This window comes from Carettochelys insculpta, chromosome 3, assembly GCF_033958435.1.
Source record: "Carettochelys insculpta isolate YL-2023 chromosome 3, ASM3395843v1, whole genome shotgun sequence".
Lineage (NCBI taxonomy): Eukaryota > Metazoa > Chordata > Testudines > Carettochelyidae > Carettochelys > Carettochelys insculpta.
The window spans coordinates 104,379,749-104,396,518 of NC_134139.1; the positions used below are offsets into that span (position 1 = coordinate 104,379,749).

Consider the following 16,770-nt stretch of genomic DNA (forward strand, 5'->3'; position numbering starts at 1 on the left):
TTGATCATCCACATAGTGAAGACATACTCCAAGAGAGAAACTCCCCTTTCAGCTTTGGAAATGTGAATGTGCTTATCTAACACATAGAATATTTCTTCAGTCTGAACAACTCTTCTTCTATGCATCAAGAGCTCATATGGGACCACGATGATGGATGTAAAACAACTTATCAGATCATAAAATAAACCAGCAGTCCTATAGCACTTTAAAGAACAACAAAATAATTTTTAGGTGATGCACTTTCCTGGGACAGACCCACTTCTTCAAATGGGTCTATCCCAGAAAAGCTCATCACCTAATAAATTATTTTGTTAGTCTTTAAAGTGCTACATGACTACTGGTTTGTTTTGCAAGAATACAGACTAACGTGGCTACCTCTCTATAAGATCAGAGAGAAGACAAGATACTTTTTAATGCCCCTAGTGCAGAAAGAAAGGCAGTTGAAGAAAGGGAACTCTTTCTTGTGGAGAGGTAATCACACATCAAACGTAAACCTGCAAAAATTAGAAACCCTTTCAAATTAGCCATTACTTTATTCTGCATTCGATTTTGCAACATTCCAGTACCATAAAACGAGCAGCCATGGTACACTTTTGTGGTGGCAGTGCTGGAACCAGTAAGTTAAATTCCCTTCTACTATCTCTTCTCATATTGCTCTACTGCAACAAAGCAAGATGTAAACATCTGCTGCAAAAGCTAGTGCAGTAAAGCGCTGTTAAGAGATCTCCTTCCTTCCGTCGCTCCCGTAGCGAAGAGAGATCAGATCAGTCAGAGCGAGGGCTGAGCTGCGCCCTACAGAGAACTCGTTTGCCCAGCTACCTGTGGATGGCTGCACCCCTCCACCCACAGGTAACCAGCTCTCTCGGGCTGTCCCCGGCAGGTCACTCCGTAGAGGCAGGGGTGGGAGAAGGGGCTGCTCCAAGATCCTTCTGTAGCCGTTGCTCTCAGCCAAAAGGTAGCTAGGCTCCTTCCCTGGCCTGCAGGTCGCTACGTGGGGGTGGGCCCCAGGCCTTGCTTAGGTCACGAAGTCTCCCGGATGTCATGTCATTGAACCTACCGTCACCTAAATAACCCGGAAGCAGTGGCCGCCATATTGGCTGCCGCTCCCGCCCGAGGCAACATGGCGGCTGGTGATGAGTGCGCCACTTCGCTGAGCCTAGAGCGGAAGTGACGTGTCTTTATAATCTCGCGCCGCAGTAGTTCCCCCCCTTTACTCTATGGTTTCTCCTCCCAGCCTCTTCCCTCACGGCGACGGGAAATGGCGGCCGAGCTGCGGTAAGGGAGCGGGCAGCTGGGCGCGCCGCCTGCCTGATGAGGGCAGAGGACGGGTGCGGCTAACTCAGACAGCGGCGACGGAGGGAAGGGAGCAGCTGGCGCCCGCCACCTCGCTGGCGGCTTCACGCAGCCTGTGCCTGGCGGGTTTATGTTTGGCGCGGCCGGGCCGCCGGCGAGGGGGAAGCAGCAGCCGCTCCTGGGGCAGGGGACCCCCGCGTGTCTCCTCTGCAAGAGCGCGGACCGGACTACCCGCCGGTGGGGGAGGGGCGGGAAACGGGGTTACGCCGCGTGCCTCTGAGAGCTGCTGCCGTGCGGGTAGGGCCCGGCACGTAGCGAGCGCCCCATCCCCCTCCAGCAGTGAGCGTGAGGCGGGCAGCGTGCAGGGGACCGGCCTCGCCGGGGAGCTCGGGGTAGGGGGCGAGCCCGCGAACGGGAACGGACTGGTGGGGTTCTCAGTGGCCCGGCCTGGCCGGGCGTTATCTCCCGGCAGGCCCCGGGCTCTCAGCCAGCGCGTGTGGGGAGCGGCTTAGGGAGCCATGGCCACTCCAGCGGGAGCCATTCAGTTTGTGGCGCTGACGCTATTCTGTTTCCTCCGCTTTGTTCACGAGCGCCGCCAGCCAGGGGAATTTGACCCGGTGACACCAAATACAGGGAGCGTCCAAGCTGAAAAGGGGCGCTTGCCTTGTCCTGAGTCTTTGTTCACTCGGTGAACTCTCACTCCTCCTTCCTGCCCCGCCCAGTGAAGAGGAACTGGCTTCGTGTTTATTTAATGCACCATCAGCTTTTGTGAAGTCAGTTCAACTGTGATAGCCGAGCGGAGATTTGGAAGCAAAACTTTTAGCCTAACGCTTCGTTAAAGGAGTAATTATCTTCAGTTATAGAAGGAACCGAGGGAAATAAGCACTTCCTTGACGGTTTCTACAATGGCTATTTTCGTTTTAAGGCAGTGGTTTTCAGCTTGGGGTCTGCGGTGGCCTACAATTTCCAAAGATAATGCATGTACATATCCATTTGAAAATTTTTAGGGATCGGGCATGTGTAAAATGCTGAAAACTGAAAGCTATTTTAAGGCTATAGTAATGATTTTTCTAAAAATAAACACACACAATCCAGATGGCCTCTAGGTCAAAACTAGTGTGTTAGATTTGCTGTTTCAAATACCTTCATTATCATCAGATCTAAATCATGGACTGTTAGAGTTCTTCAAAACATATGGTGTTAACTCTTAATTGCACATAAAATAAATCTAGGCATCTTTATAAAATTGTACTTGTATGTAATAATAGCTGTAGTATATTGATTGCAAGCAGAATAAAAAAAACAAGCTGTTACCACCATGTGGTCAGTTATAAAAATATTTGTACATTTAGTATCCTATTTTACTTCAAGAGAAATAAGGATTCAAATCAAATAATTTTGGAGAAAATCAGTTTTATTTCACTTTCTCAGCTTGTCCCTATTTCTGTATTTTGTAATGATCATATTTTGTATGTATAGCATAAAGGCAATCATTTTCATTTTACTCTGGAGGGAATTCTGCACCAAAATTCTGTGCAGTGGGCTAGGATGCTTCAGCAAGATTGGAGAAGTCCCAGTGTACTGTGAGTGAGGATGCTCCAGTCCAGCTGCGGAGCAGCCCCTCTTTGTGGCAGGGGGGGATGCTACAGCCCAGCACCCCGCTCCCGACCTGTTTAATTGGTTGAAGTTAGTGTTTATCTGATTAATCAAGTAAATGGGATTTAACATCCCTAGTCTCTGCACTCCCCATCAGCTACTTTTCCTGCGCCTTCCACCTGAACCCCTGTAACTCTGTCCATCTTAGTTCCCCCATCCCTGTGTGTTCTTGCATCCCTACTGAGCTGTCACCCATCCTCCTATTGTCCTTCCACTGTCCTCCCATTCTCATGTGACTCTGCACCCTCTATTCTCATTCAATCTCTGATCCAGGCGGTTCCCCCAGCTAGCTCTTCTTAACCCCTGTCTGTGACTCCTCTCCTCCCCTTAGGAGCCCTGTGTGCCTCACTCTGTCCATTCCTCCACATATCCTGTCCTCCCTCATCAAGTCCCACAGGCAAGTTGGTGTGAAAAAAGCAGCCTCTGTTTTCTTTCTGTTGGCAACTGACTACTACAGTGTGCCAGTTGTCTTCTGTTCTGGTGCCACAGCAGCCCCTGGTTGGTGAAAGAGGTAATTGCAGCTCCTCTTGGTCATAATGTATTGTCTGTGGAGTGAAAAAAGCTGGGATTGGGAGGCATGAATTCTGAGAGTATGTAGTGGTGTAGCATTTCTCCAGGATTACTTTTTGCATATCTGACTGTTGTGTGTATACAAGATATCTTACAATATTGAAAAATCTGAAAGTATGCACACAATTGAAAATTGAAGTAGAGTATCTGTCCTGTCATTTTTCTATTGAGAATATAGTAAATGTGTGTTTTGCCCAAATCTTTTCAGTCTATGTTGTGCCCAAACACAACAAAGTATGCCACACCAAATGAAATAATATCACTTCCCTGTCTCTTATATGTGTTCCCAGGGTAGGCTGGGTAGACTTTTTATCATTATATATTAAGAGAAATTTGTGCTATTGTTGCATAAAATAATGTATTAATTGTAATGAGTATTTCAACATTATATAGATTATTCCAGTTTGTTCCTAAGTGCTCCACATACGCATGTAGAACAGTAATCTGTGTACATATGAGAAAAATCCACATTGAGGAAAGGTAGACTCTTTTTGGGGGATGTTTTCTGTAGTAAATTTTGCTGTTTTTGTCCAAAAATGCTAGCTGATGAAATATTTGGCTGTCAGAGATACAAATTTGAAAAGGAAAACATTTTTTAATAGTCTTACATTAGTGAGACAAGGTATGTCCGGTAATATTTGTAATGGACTAACTCAGAACGGAAGGTCAAATGAAAGAGATTTTCACACGTATCTTACCTCTCTGATATCCTGGGACCAACATCGCTCTAGCAACACTGTAAACAACACTGTGTGAATCACATCAACCTTTGCTATGAGTTTAATTTAAATACGATTTTAAAGTCAAGTCTTGGAACCATTTAAAATAACTAGTCAAGGGCAAGAGTCTTATGTACAGTGCTGAAATTGCACTTCATGAAAATTGGGATGTGTATGGTAGGAAGTACATAGTTTCAGGTACCATGGTTTTTCTGTCAGAGTGGATAGGTATAACTTTCCAAAATATACATTTTAAAAAATTCTGTGCGGTATCTTTATTGACAGTTTTAAGATGACAGTTATATTCTGTCTACGTTGGTGAGGCAACTAGGAACATGAAACCAAAGTTGGGCACTTGGAAACATAACCACTTCTGCTCCCTTTGTCCATTTTCATGGGTCTTTTAAACATAGAAGGTGCCAGTGGTAGTCAGTGACTGAACTCCCTGGATCACTTGTTGCTTGTACTTTCTGAAAACTGATCGTGTTGGGTGCATCTGCTTGATTCTGCTGAGAATCTTTCACACTTAGAAAGTGTGCTGCTGGATATGTTAAATTTCCTCAAAGCATAACAGAAGAAACATTTTCTTCATCTGTCCCCAGTTCATAAAAGAATAAAGATTGCAAAAAATCTCAGAGGTGGTCTTGGTGGTTTTGGACCATCGATTTTTACAGTGTTAATTATAAAGTTTTGTTCCTCACAAAGCTATTTCTTGCATGCACAGTTCTGAAATTCACATTCAGCGTTAGCGTATGTTGCTTATGGTAACAGTATAATGAACCTATATCAAGCAAGCAAAAATATAATAAAACTAAAATTGTTTTATCTGCTGCTACAATTCAAAATCTTGTAAGCAGGTGTTTGAAACTGACAGACTTCTGTTTTGTTCTGCTGCTGTTTGGGAGAGCTGGGGGCAAATGTGGAGGTGCAGAGATTCACAGAGGAGCAGGATCCCAAATTACAGGCTATCGGTCTGAGGATTTAATTTGATCTTATAGAACCAAGGTATTTTATATTGGTAGTCTTCCAAAGAACTTAGACGTTTGTGAAAATTAGAAACTTGTTACTCTTCTAAAGGCATGGCTATGTACATGAGTTTAGTCAGAATTTGACTTTTTCAAGAAGCACTTAATTGCTTTTGGAAAACAGCTGTGCTTGAATGAGTACATGTATAGATACTTAAATGTCTTTCTCCCTGAAAAACTTTTAAATAATACTGGGATCAGAACTGTGTATGCATCAACCCTATTAAATACTAAAATTGGTTGGAAAAATCCCCATTTCATGGGCGGTAGACGTAAGCCCTTAATTTACATATGGTCGTGAGGCACTCGGATACCATGATTCTGTGGGCTGCAGAAATACCTAAATTGAGACCTATTTTGTTAACTCTCATAAGCCAGCAATTAAATGTGATATATTAAAATGTGATTGTTTCTAGAAACCCGAATCTTTGTGAAGAACTTTCTGTGCTGGACTCTGTATACAGATCATGGAATGTTGAGTTCTGGTGCAATATTTTCCTGATGAGCTATTGGCATTCTGATTGCTTGTGTGTTTTAAAATTCTTATCCAATAACAATGGTAGCTGGCAAAAGTTGATTATTGTCCATAGCTTTTATGCTCCCATAAGATTAAAAGAAAAGTTTGTTTAATAAGGATTTAAGTGCCTGTACATATTTTTGGTTATTTCAGCATCCATATATATTTAATAGCCTTGTTAGGTGGAGCACAGAGCTTTCATTGATGTGATTTAAAAAGATGATTCTGGTTAGACCAGGGGTCTGCAGCCAAAATAGTGAAAAGCCATTTTTTTTTCCAAATTTGGTTACAAAATCTTTATTCAAGAGCTGCAATGCATGTGAGTATGTGACAATTCTTAACAAATAACATAAAACCATACTTTTTGTAACACCTATTTTAAGAACAGCTCATACGCAGAGATTTGTAATGTGATACATGTTTACTGCAGGATGTTCAAAAACTCTTTACACATTCTCTTTCCTCACTCTTTACGTGTGTGTTTATACCACTGTCTTCCTGACTTTCACTCGCAGATCTTCTCTCTGGAGGACACTAAATGTCATCTGCTTCCGCCGGTCAAATACAGTAACCATATCAAGGACAATTCTATCTTTTCAAACAAATGCACTCTTAATGTCAGTTAATATCAATGAAATAGGGTGTTTATTTTATTTATATCCTAAGTATACTGATAGTTTTCAGCTTACTAATATTTTAGTACGATTTTCGCTCCGGAGTTTCTTTAGAGAGTCATTCAGTATTTGGAGAGTAGGCTGTCATTTTCATTTTCAAGCAGGACTGTAGACTTTCGTTGCTCAGTTGGTTTTTCAGTTTGCTTTTTATGAAATTCATATTTGAAAATACTTGCACAGGTATGTAGATCCAAAGATGGACAGGATACCAAATGCATATCTCTTCATGTTACTATGGGCATCCGGTGAAGAATTCCAAACTTCAGACACAATTTGGTCTTGTTTTTTAAGGGCAAGTCTTTCAGTCCATCTGTGTTGAAGTGCCAGGGTAGACTTCTGCCTTTCTAGATCTTCGATTTCAGTCCTCAAGTGTCTGAATTTGGAAGTCCACGTGTCCTTGTCCTTCCTGCAAACCAACCAATTCCAGTTCTGTTCTGCTCATTCTACTCCTGTAAATGCTGAAAAGTTCAGTACAGCGTTATCAGCTTGAAAGGGGTTCAGCACAAATGACAAAGTTGCTTTTGCCTTTCTATATTCCTGAAATCACCTTGCAAAGGCTTTTGGCATTTTCAGTATCACCTTCTTTAGGTTTGCTGTATTAAGCTTGTACTTTGTTGCCGCTTTGAATTGCCTCTTTGAATTGCCTCAGGGGTGGGAAATGAACCAGTGAACCTGTCTCAGTGTCTCTAACAAACAATATTAGTTCTTGCTCTCAAAGATAGCACCTCTTCTAAAAGAGCTGTATTTCACTTTCCTTGTAGTTTTCTGTTAAAGCCATTTGAATGTGAGGTGATGTCCACTATGAAGCAAAATTTCCGTAGCCACGTAGGATCTGTCAGCTCTGCATAATCATGGCCCTTTTTCTGTATGATCACCTTCGCTTCTTCCAGATGGACTGCAAAACACTCAAGCATATTTCCCCTGGAAAGCCACTGTATCTTGTTGTGCTAGAGAAGGTTGGAATATAGTCATTCGATCTCTTCAAGAAGTGCATGGAACGGACCGTTGTTCAAGCCTTTTGCCATTATTTTGTTGATGATCTGCATTACCAGAGTCATCACTTCTGTTATCTCAGGTGGAAATGTTTTTGTACAGAGTGCTTCTTGATGGATTATGCAGTGAAATTATATCACATCATGATCCAGCGTTTTCTGAGACAGAGACAAAACCCAGCGTGCCCTGTCATTTGTGACTGAGATGATGTGGCTAGTGTTTCTTACATTTTTTTCCAGATATCGTTGATTGCCTAAAATATCTTCTTGTTTGGCCTCTGAGCAGTAGCAATTGAATAGGCTTCTCTTATGGTCCTTCAGAATTCCCATATCTGCTGAAAAGGGCAACTTGTGCAATGTCATTTATATGACTAGACTCATCACAAGCAAGAGAGAAGACCAGGGCTGTAATAATAACCATAATCAGCAGGCTGCTGCTATCTGTGGCCATTTTCTCTCTCTCTCTCCATCTTTGCAGACGGCAGCAGATCTCCAGTTTTCTGAACAGTTTCATTTTTGTTTTTGAAATCACTTGTACAGCTGCTCTGATACTTTGATAAAACAGTCTTTTATACGTTAGCCATCGGTGAATGGCTTTCTTTGTTCCACAATTTTTTGAGCATCACGAAACTAGCAACAGTTCTGCCAGTTGGTAATTTTGACCATTTTGCAAACATGTTCTTTCTTTGCTCTGCTTTGCATAGTAGCTCTGCCATGGTTTTTTTCTGACATCTCCAGCTGTATACCATTGGGCAAAAGTAGCATATTTTGGAAATAGCATATTTTTTTGTTGGCGAATTTGTCATTGCAAATGACACATAAAGGGAACCCAGCTGAATCCACTGTAAATGTGAAGGATTGGGTCCATTCAGTTTGAAATTCTCTGTTTTCATCTTCAATTTCCCTTTTTTTTAAGCCATTCTAACCCCCCCCCTTTGATTATGCTAATTTTACTTAATGTTTAATTTTTCTTTCTTCAAAAGCGTTCCCCTTCACAGCAGGAATGGCACAAGCTTCCTTTTTCTTCTCAAAATCAAGACTATGTTAACAACATGATCAAAACACAGATACAGTATCATATCCCAAAGTGCACTGCACATTTTAAGAGGGGGGTGTTATCCAGTGTTTTGAGATCACATATTTGCTATTTAGCTAAGAGTTCAGAATCTAACAGAATTTTTAAAATAATCATTAATATTTGCTTGTATTGAATGAACTACTTGGGGCTCCTTGGGGCCACAGGGAAGGAGTAAAGTTTGCTGAAAACTTCCCTGGCACATTCCCTGTGGTGGTGGGGCAGGGAGCTGGGCTGGTGAGGGGACCAGGATGCTGTTACTTAGCTGCAGCAGGCTGGGCCCATCCTCCGAGGAGCTGAACAGTAGGAGTGGCAGCTGGTGAATCTGTCTGACCTACACTGAACCAGCTGTCTGGTGGGGCTCAGCCCAGCTATAAGAGCTGCCAAATATTCTGTGCTCCGTAGATTGGAGCTCAGCCGTTCAATGCAGCTGGGAACTGGAGGCAGCAGATTGTGCACATGCGTCCCTCTCTCCCCTGCTCCCAGGCCACCACGTGCTCCTGCAAGCTCTGTGGCTGGGCTGTGCCCTGGGGGGCACTTGTCTCCTGTGGCAGAAGCAGGTGAAGGGGCTGGTGGTGGCTGCATGAGAGTCCCCTGTTAGAGACCCAGCAGCACCAATTCCCTCTCCATCGTCTGTTCTGCCTTCCTCACTCCTTAAGTCCCTGGGTTTGCCCGCCTTCCCTGGCGCACTGCCCTGCTGCTGATCTGTGCCAGCTGTCCAGGTGAAAGGAGGGAGGTTGTCGGCATTGGCCAGTGTGGTTGAAGATGCGGGTGGGCGGGGATCGCAGAACTGCCACCTCTAGTGTATCCTTTTGGGACTGGATCGCTCTCTTCTGGGGCCCAGATGGGCTAGACCTGGATCCCTCCCACAGCCCTGTCCACAACGAAGGAGCCCCCCTGTAGCTGCTGGTCATTAAACCAACTGAATTTAATTCATAAACCACACCAAATGTGTGGCAGGTCGCCAATCCCATGCTGTAGTTTCAGTGGTGGCGGGGCAGGGAGCTGCAGAGGAGTCAGCATCTGGAGCAGTAAATGAAGTCCCAAAGAGCCGCATGTGGCTTGGGAGAGACAGGTTGCTGACCCCTGGGTTAGACCCTGATTATAGCATTTTCCTCAGTGATGTTTTTTGAACACAATGATATAGTTATAAACCCTTCTGAACAAAATTGTGCCTTATCCCCCATAGTGTTTCTCTAATCTTTTGTATCCATGCATGGATTTCCTTCTGTTATTTGCAGAATAATTTTTTTATGTGCACCACTAGGAGAAACAAAAAACCTTAGCTGTGGGCACTCTGCTAATCAACTAGCCTGCATGTGAATCTCTCCTGAGTGGCAATGCAAATGCATTGCTTACATCGATCTACAGAAAACTTTTTAGACAACTAAATATGCATAACATTCAAAATAATTTTTGTTTTACAGGAATTAAAATTTCTGAGTGCATATTTAGAGACTTTTAAAATCACTTCATTGATTAACATCTAGAGGTTTAAGGTAAGATGGACTTTTTGGATATTTCTGTCAATTTTGTATTTCTGGTCTAGCAGTTCTCAAACTTCCATTGCACTGAGAACTTCTCACAATAAAAATTACTACTAAACTGCAGGAGAGGGTGTGGAGGGCAAAGCCAAAGCCTGAGCTGCACCTTCCTGGGTTGATAGACCAAAGCTGAAGCACAAGGGCTTCAGCCTCAGGATGGCAGATGTAACCTGAGGTCTGATACTCAGAGTGAAATCCTTGGGCTTCAGCTTTGACTGCAGGTGGGGTATGGGTGCAGATGGTTTGGGTTATGTACGGTAGGAGTGCAGAAAGATAGGGGTCAAAGGATTGGGGAGGTGGGAGGAACTGGAGTGCCAGAGGCAGGCTCTCGCCAGGAAGCACTTACGTGAGTGGTTCCCAGCCAGCAGCCCAGCAGGTTCCTTAGTCAGGGTTCCCTGCCTTCCATGCTCCATCACATTCTCAGAGCAGCTGCAGGGGCCACGTGTGCTACTCTAAACTGATTTCTGAAAGGGGAGAGGGGTACTTTGTATGTTGCCTGTCCTGCAAACAGGCAGCTTTTATGGCCAGAAACCAGCCAATGGGAGCTGCAAGGTTATGCTGCGGGGGAGGAGCAGCATGAGAAGTCTCCCCTCAATAATCCCTCTATTTTGCAGTGTTCGTAAAGCCCTGTAGCTGACTTTTCTGAGCACCCAGTGGGGACAGGGCAGGCAGGGAGCCAGCTGAGGCTCCCATAGACTGGATCCTGCGTGTTAGCAGGCCAGATTTTGTCTGGATGTGGTCTAGAATGTAGTATATAAATGTATAACCAGTAGTGGTAAATAGTCACGGTGAAAATTTATGAACTACTTCCCTTTTCCAAACAGCTGGCCTGACAGATGCCAGTTAACTGAACTTGCTGATTATCCAATTGCTAGATAATGTTGCTTTCCCTGTATTGTTTCAGCAGTGTTGGTTAATTGTGATTTTTTTGACAGTCGTACTTAAAATCATTCTGATTACACATTGTTTCGCTGCTAAGAACCAAACTGATGACATAACAGTATCTTAATATTATCCTTTTGACCATTTTCTGCTATTCTTTCATTTACTTAGAAGTAATCCACTGAAGAGAATGGGTCGATCTAATTCTAGATCTCATTCTTCAAGATCAAAGTCCAGATCACAGTCCAGTTCTAGATCAAGGTCCAGATCACATTCGAGAAAAAAGCGATACAGGTAGATTGATGGTTCTTTGCGCTAATTTGATTTAATATTGTGTTGTTTAGATGCTCTTTTTTAATACCTCCACTTTACAGTCTTCAGCAAAAGTGAATTTTTCAATTTAGTTTCTAATTGGAGTTTCAACTTAGTTTTAGTTGATCTTAGAGCCTGTAATCATTTAGTGCCTCATATTTTATTCTACTTGAAGGTGAAAGACAAGCATGGAATTATGCTTCCTAATCTCCCCCTGGCCTTCCTTGACCTGGTATTTCATTTATCTAGTTCCTTTCCTGGAGGCTTATCATGGTCTCTCAGATAGTTTTTAAAATCACAAGTTACTTGTTGTACTGACTTAATTTGCACCATCAAGCTGCAGGTCTTTTTATTTTACAGATTATACATAACATAACCAATAAAGATGAATTGTAGAGGTAATTTCTCGTGAGCTTTTTAGTGCATTACCAAAAAACTGAATTTGATAGCAGGGTTTAGTATTGTTGTTTATTTTACAGGACTTTTCGAATTAGGTACTAAGTTCTTCTTTTAACTTCAGTTCTAGGTCTCGGTCCAGGACATATTCACGATCTCGCAGTAGAGATCGTGTTTATTCTAGAGATTATCGCAGAGATTACAGGAATAATAGAGGAATGAGACGCCCCTATGGTTACAGAGGAAGAGGTAGAGGGTATTATCAAGGAGGAGGTGGTAGATATCATCGTGGAGGTTACAGACCTGTCTGGAATCGAAGACACTCCCGAAGCCCTAGGCGTGGTCGTTCACGTTCCAGAAGTCCAAAGCGAAGGTCTGTTTCTTCCCAGAGGTCAAGGAGCAGGTCTCGTCGATCTTACAGATCTTCCAGGTCGCCAAGGTCCTCTTCATCTCGTTCTTCATCCCCATACAGCAAGTCGCCTGTCTCTTCCAAAAGACGTGGGTCTCTGGAAAAGCAGGCCAAGAAAACTGAGGGGGCTCCTCTGCAAGATAGCCCTCTAAAAAGTAAATCCCAAGATGAACCGAAGGATACGTTTGAACACGACCCATGTGAATCTCTTGATGACTTCAACAAATCATCAGCAGCTTCTGGTGACATTTGGCCTGGCCTTTCAGCATATGATAACAGTCCAAGGTCACCCCGTAGTGGTTCTGTTGCCTCCCCACCCAGTCAGAGTTCATCTTGCTCTGATGCCCCATTGCTCAGCACAGTACATTCAGCTAAGAATACACCTCAGCATTCACATTCCATTCAGCATAGCCCCGAGAGGTCTGGCTCTGGTTCTGTTGGAAATGGTTCCAGTCGCTACAGTCCTTCTCAGAATAGTCCGTTGCATAATATCCCTTTAAGGAGAAGTCCTGGAAAGACAATCCCTTCACAGAGTGCTCCACGTGAGGAGGCTCGAATGCGCTCATTTTATCCTGAAGCTGCGGAACAAGAAACTGCAAAGGGTGGAAAGTTTCTAAAAAGGTAAGAACTATGTAAAAGTTGTTGAATCTTATGATGTCCCTGCTCCATCAGTTGAACGTCATTTAATTTACCTAGAAGCCTCTGAACTGGAGTGTGAAACAGCCTTGACTGCTTACTAATTTCAGCCTAGCTGTGCTTAAGCTTCACACTTGAAGAGCTTTCGTTTTTATGATATTTTTAAATAGTCTTGACCTACCTGTATCCATAGGGACCAGTTGGTTGGCCCTTTCCTTTACAGTATGTCTCCATATGTTTTATTCACTATTAGCATGGCTTCAGAAGAAAGGATTAAAAATGGGAGTGGTGTATTATATCCAAGGTGTCATCTGAATTTATTTGCTAAAAAAGAAAATTCTATACAGACTGGCCTTTCATAGCTCATACAGTGAAACTGTCCTCTCAGTCTTCCTCCGAGAAAATGTTTTTAAACCTGTGTCTGACTTATGAGGTGTCCAAATCTTGAGCTAATTTGTTAAACTTAACTGTCTACGTGAAGGAAGGACAACATTACAACATAACGTGTGCACATATTTGCTGGCTGACTTCAGATTCTTAGGCATTTATTTATAAAGTTGATAGCTGAGATTTTTTGTAATTATCAAATTACAAATTTTACAAATACAATATAATTACAAATTACAAATTATCAAATTTTTTGTAATTATCAAATGTTCAGTTTCTGAATAAAAATACAGTAGATATCTTACTGAAAATGGACTTAGCTTTTTGTTTGATTTATTATAAAAATGGATTGAAATATGAATCAATCTGGCTTCTGTCCATGCTGTTCAGGGAACAGAAATTAGATTGTTCAGTCGCTGAATTGCTGTTCATAAATGTACTTACAAAAGCACCAAGATGCAGACTTTTCCCTAAGCTGATACTTTGCTTTGCTAGCAGTGAATACACTGGAAGCTACTTGCATGAAAGTATTGTGTTGAGATGGTTGGAGCTGAATGAAATAAGTATTAGTTTTTAAATGCATTCAGCAATGGTCAAGGAATTAGGGTAGGTCTAAACTTAAACTGCTACAGTGGCATAGCTTCAGCACTTCATTGTAGACACTACCACTGGCAAAGGAAGGGGTTCTCTTGTTGGCAAAGACAGTCCACTTTCCTGAGACTTTCTTCACCAGTGATTTTTCAGCCAGTGTGCCATAGTATGCTGGCATGCTGTGAGAACTGTCCAAATGTGCCCTGAAATTTTGTCAGTGTCCCTTCACTGTGGCTCTTTGCAGCACCACCGTGGGGAATCGACTAACCCTGCGCCAGCTGGGGCCCATGTGGCAAGGCTGCCTGAATTCCAGGTGGCTCGGGGTTTGTCAACCTCCGCCCCATGGTGGTGCTTTGCAGAGCCACCAGGAGGGGAAATGCTGATCTCACAGGACCCTGTTAGCGCTAGGAGGCAGATGAAATGCTACTTCCCAGCCCAAATGAACGGGCAGGGAGCCCACCTCCACTCTTTGCTAGAGGGAGGTAAGGCAGGATATTGTTGGAGCTGGGGATGCGGTTTAAATGCCATGTCCTGGCTCCAGCAGGCTGGTGGAGAGGGGAGCCTTATTCAATGGTTACTTGTTTACTCAACATCCTAGCATGGCGTTGAACAGATTTTGAAAAATGTGTTGGTGTGTTCTGTGGTTGTTTTGAAACACTAATACCAAAATAGCGAAAATAACCTATTTTTTTTTATATTTGGTAAAAACTCAATAATTCAAGAGCCTCAATGCATGTGAATACGAGACAGTCCTTAATAATGTGAAATCATACCTCTTTCATAACCCCTTTTTTAAGAACAGTGCACACCCAATGATTTGTTGTGTAAACATGTTTACGGCAGGACATTCACAAAATTGTTACATGTTCTGTTTCCTCTCACTTTACATGGGTGTATCTGTACTACTCTCTTTCTGACTTTCACTCACTCCTGAAGCCACTTTAGTTATGCCAATTTTACTTCACGTTTAATTTCAGTTTTCTTTTTTAAAACACGTTGTCCTTCACAGCAGGAATGCGGCAAGCTTCCTTATCCTTTTCAAAATCAAGACTTCATTAGCAACATGATCAAAACACAGATATAGTATCATATCCCATGATGCCCTGCACATATTAAAGGGAGAGTTATCCAGTGTTTTGAAATCACATAGTTTGCTGTTTAGATCTCAGTTTATTGTTGAACTTTTAGATGTTCACTGTTGATCAAAAATAATTGGAGGGGGGGGGTTATTTTTATTTTTTTATTTTACCATTATGGTGTTTGGAGCCACAAGAGTCCTCAAACAGCTGCATGTGGCCCTGGAGCCACGGGTTACAGACCCCTGCATTAATGCATTTGATCCATGTTTAGCTTGTGTGCCAGCCTCTCTAGTAAGATTGTAACTATAGGAAATGTAAGTAAACATCATGTTTATGAGCAATTGATTTAGCTGAAAAAATAGGTGTGCTATGGAATTGTCTGGCTCATTGAAGTGTGCCATGTTACTGAAAAGGTTGGGAACCACTGGTCTACATTGAAAACACTACAACAGTAGTGCTGCAGTTGCACTATTGTAGCATTTTAAGCATGATTGCTACTTATGTTGCCAGGAGGAGGTTTTTCTCTTACTGTAGGTAATCCATCTCTCCATGAGGTGTCAGTGAGGTTGATGAGTAAATGTCTGTACTGACTATACGCTGTCATCACCAAGGGTTAGGTAAGCCTAGCTATGTGTCTCAGATTGTGGATTTTTGATACCCCTGAGAAAGATAGCTATGCCAGTATAAGCTCCCAGTTTTGGCCAGCCTTTAGACAGAGGACTTAAAAGCCAGTTTACATAGTCATTTATAGTATTCTGAAGACTCATGAGTTTATACCAGTATAGAATTGTGCATTTGTTAAATTGCCAGATTTTGAAAATGAATTCTTGGGGTTTTTTTTTTTTGGTTTTTTTTTTTTTAAATGGTACCCTTTTGCATTTTTATTGAGAAATTCGTTCATGAGATGTCAGGGTTCAGTAAAATGCAAACTGAAATATTAAGCATTCTGTGATTCCACTACCAGTCAGAATGACCGGCATAAAAGTGTTTTAAGATAAGTACAAAATTAAACTGTCACAAACCACTAACTTTTAAAATTTCAGCAGTCAGATTGTAGGAATTTATGTAGAGGGAGATTGTTTTCTTCGCTTTTTTTTTTTTTTTTTTTAAATAACTCATTAGTACCTGTGGATGTAATAGTAATTCTGTGCAAAAAATGTATATGTTTAGCAGTTGAACTACGCATTGGACATTTTCATGTTGGTGATACTGAAGTGACTCAGAAGTGAAATGCAAATGAACCGGAATGAATGCAATCTAGAGTTACCATCCTCTTCTTTGCTATCCACAGGTACACAGATGAAGAGTCTAGAGTATACCTGCTTGATAGGGGTAATGCCAGGGAGAAAGAGGCCCAGAAGGAGAGAGGATCAGAAAAAGGGAGGACAGAGGGAGAAAGGGAATGGGAGGATCAGGAAGCATTAGATTATTTCATTGATAAAGAGGCTGGGAAACAAAAGTTTAGTGACTCTGAAGGGGAGGAGACAGAGGACTATGGACAGTTCAGAAAATCTGTCCTGGCAGATCAGGGTAAAAATTTTGCTACTGCATCTCACCGGAATACTGAGGAGGAAGGAACCAAATACAAATCTAAAATTTCAATGAAGGGCAATAGAGAGAGTGATGGATTTAGAGAAGACAAGAGTTACAAACTTAAAGAGACTGGCTATGTAGTGGAAAGGCCTAGTGCAACAAAAGATAAGCACAAGGAAGACGACAAAAGTTCTGAGAGAATAATGGTGAAGAAAGAAACTCAGTCACCTGAGCAGGTAAAGTCTGAAAAGCTCAAAGAACTCTTTGATTACAGTCCCCCTCTCCACAAGAATCTGGATGCGAGAGAAAAATCCACCTTCCGAGAGGAGAGCCCACTTAGGATCAAAATGATAGCCAGTGACTCCCATCGTCCTGAAGTTAAGCTCAAAATGGCACCAGTGCCTCTTGATGATTCCAATAGGTAAATTATCCTACTTTATAGTATACTTCCTCACCTGCATACATAACTTACCTAGGCAT

General features: G+C 42.4%; 1 protein-coding gene across 8 annotated transcripts in view; it reads left to right on the forward strand.

Moving 5' to 3' along the window:
* The first annotated feature begins 620 nt into the window (after nucleotides 1-620).
* The window catches only part of BCLAF1 (BCL2 associated transcription factor 1), a 35,000-nt gene continuing 18,850 nt past the window's right edge, over nucleotides 621-16,770 (forward strand). For 5 of the 8 annotated variants that reach the window (XR_012645035.1, XR_012645036.1, XM_074990503.1 and 2 more), the window contains exons 1-5: nucleotides 1,191-1,275; nucleotides 9,949-10,020; nucleotides 11,119-11,241; nucleotides 11,780-12,685; nucleotides 16,049-16,711. Coding sequence is in view for 6 of the 8 variants with exons in the window: in XM_074990503.1 (XP_074846604.1) it covers nucleotides 11,138-11,241; nucleotides 11,780-12,685; nucleotides 16,049-16,711 (1,673 nt within the window). In the remaining 2 variants the exon portion in view is untranslated. Of the gene's footprint in view, nucleotides 850-1,189; nucleotides 1,276-9,948; nucleotides 10,021-11,118; nucleotides 11,242-11,779; nucleotides 12,686-16,048; nucleotides 16,712-16,770 lie in introns of those variants that run through there. The other 3 variants (XM_074990502.1, XM_074990505.1, XM_074990506.1) reach the window with 3 other exon arrangements.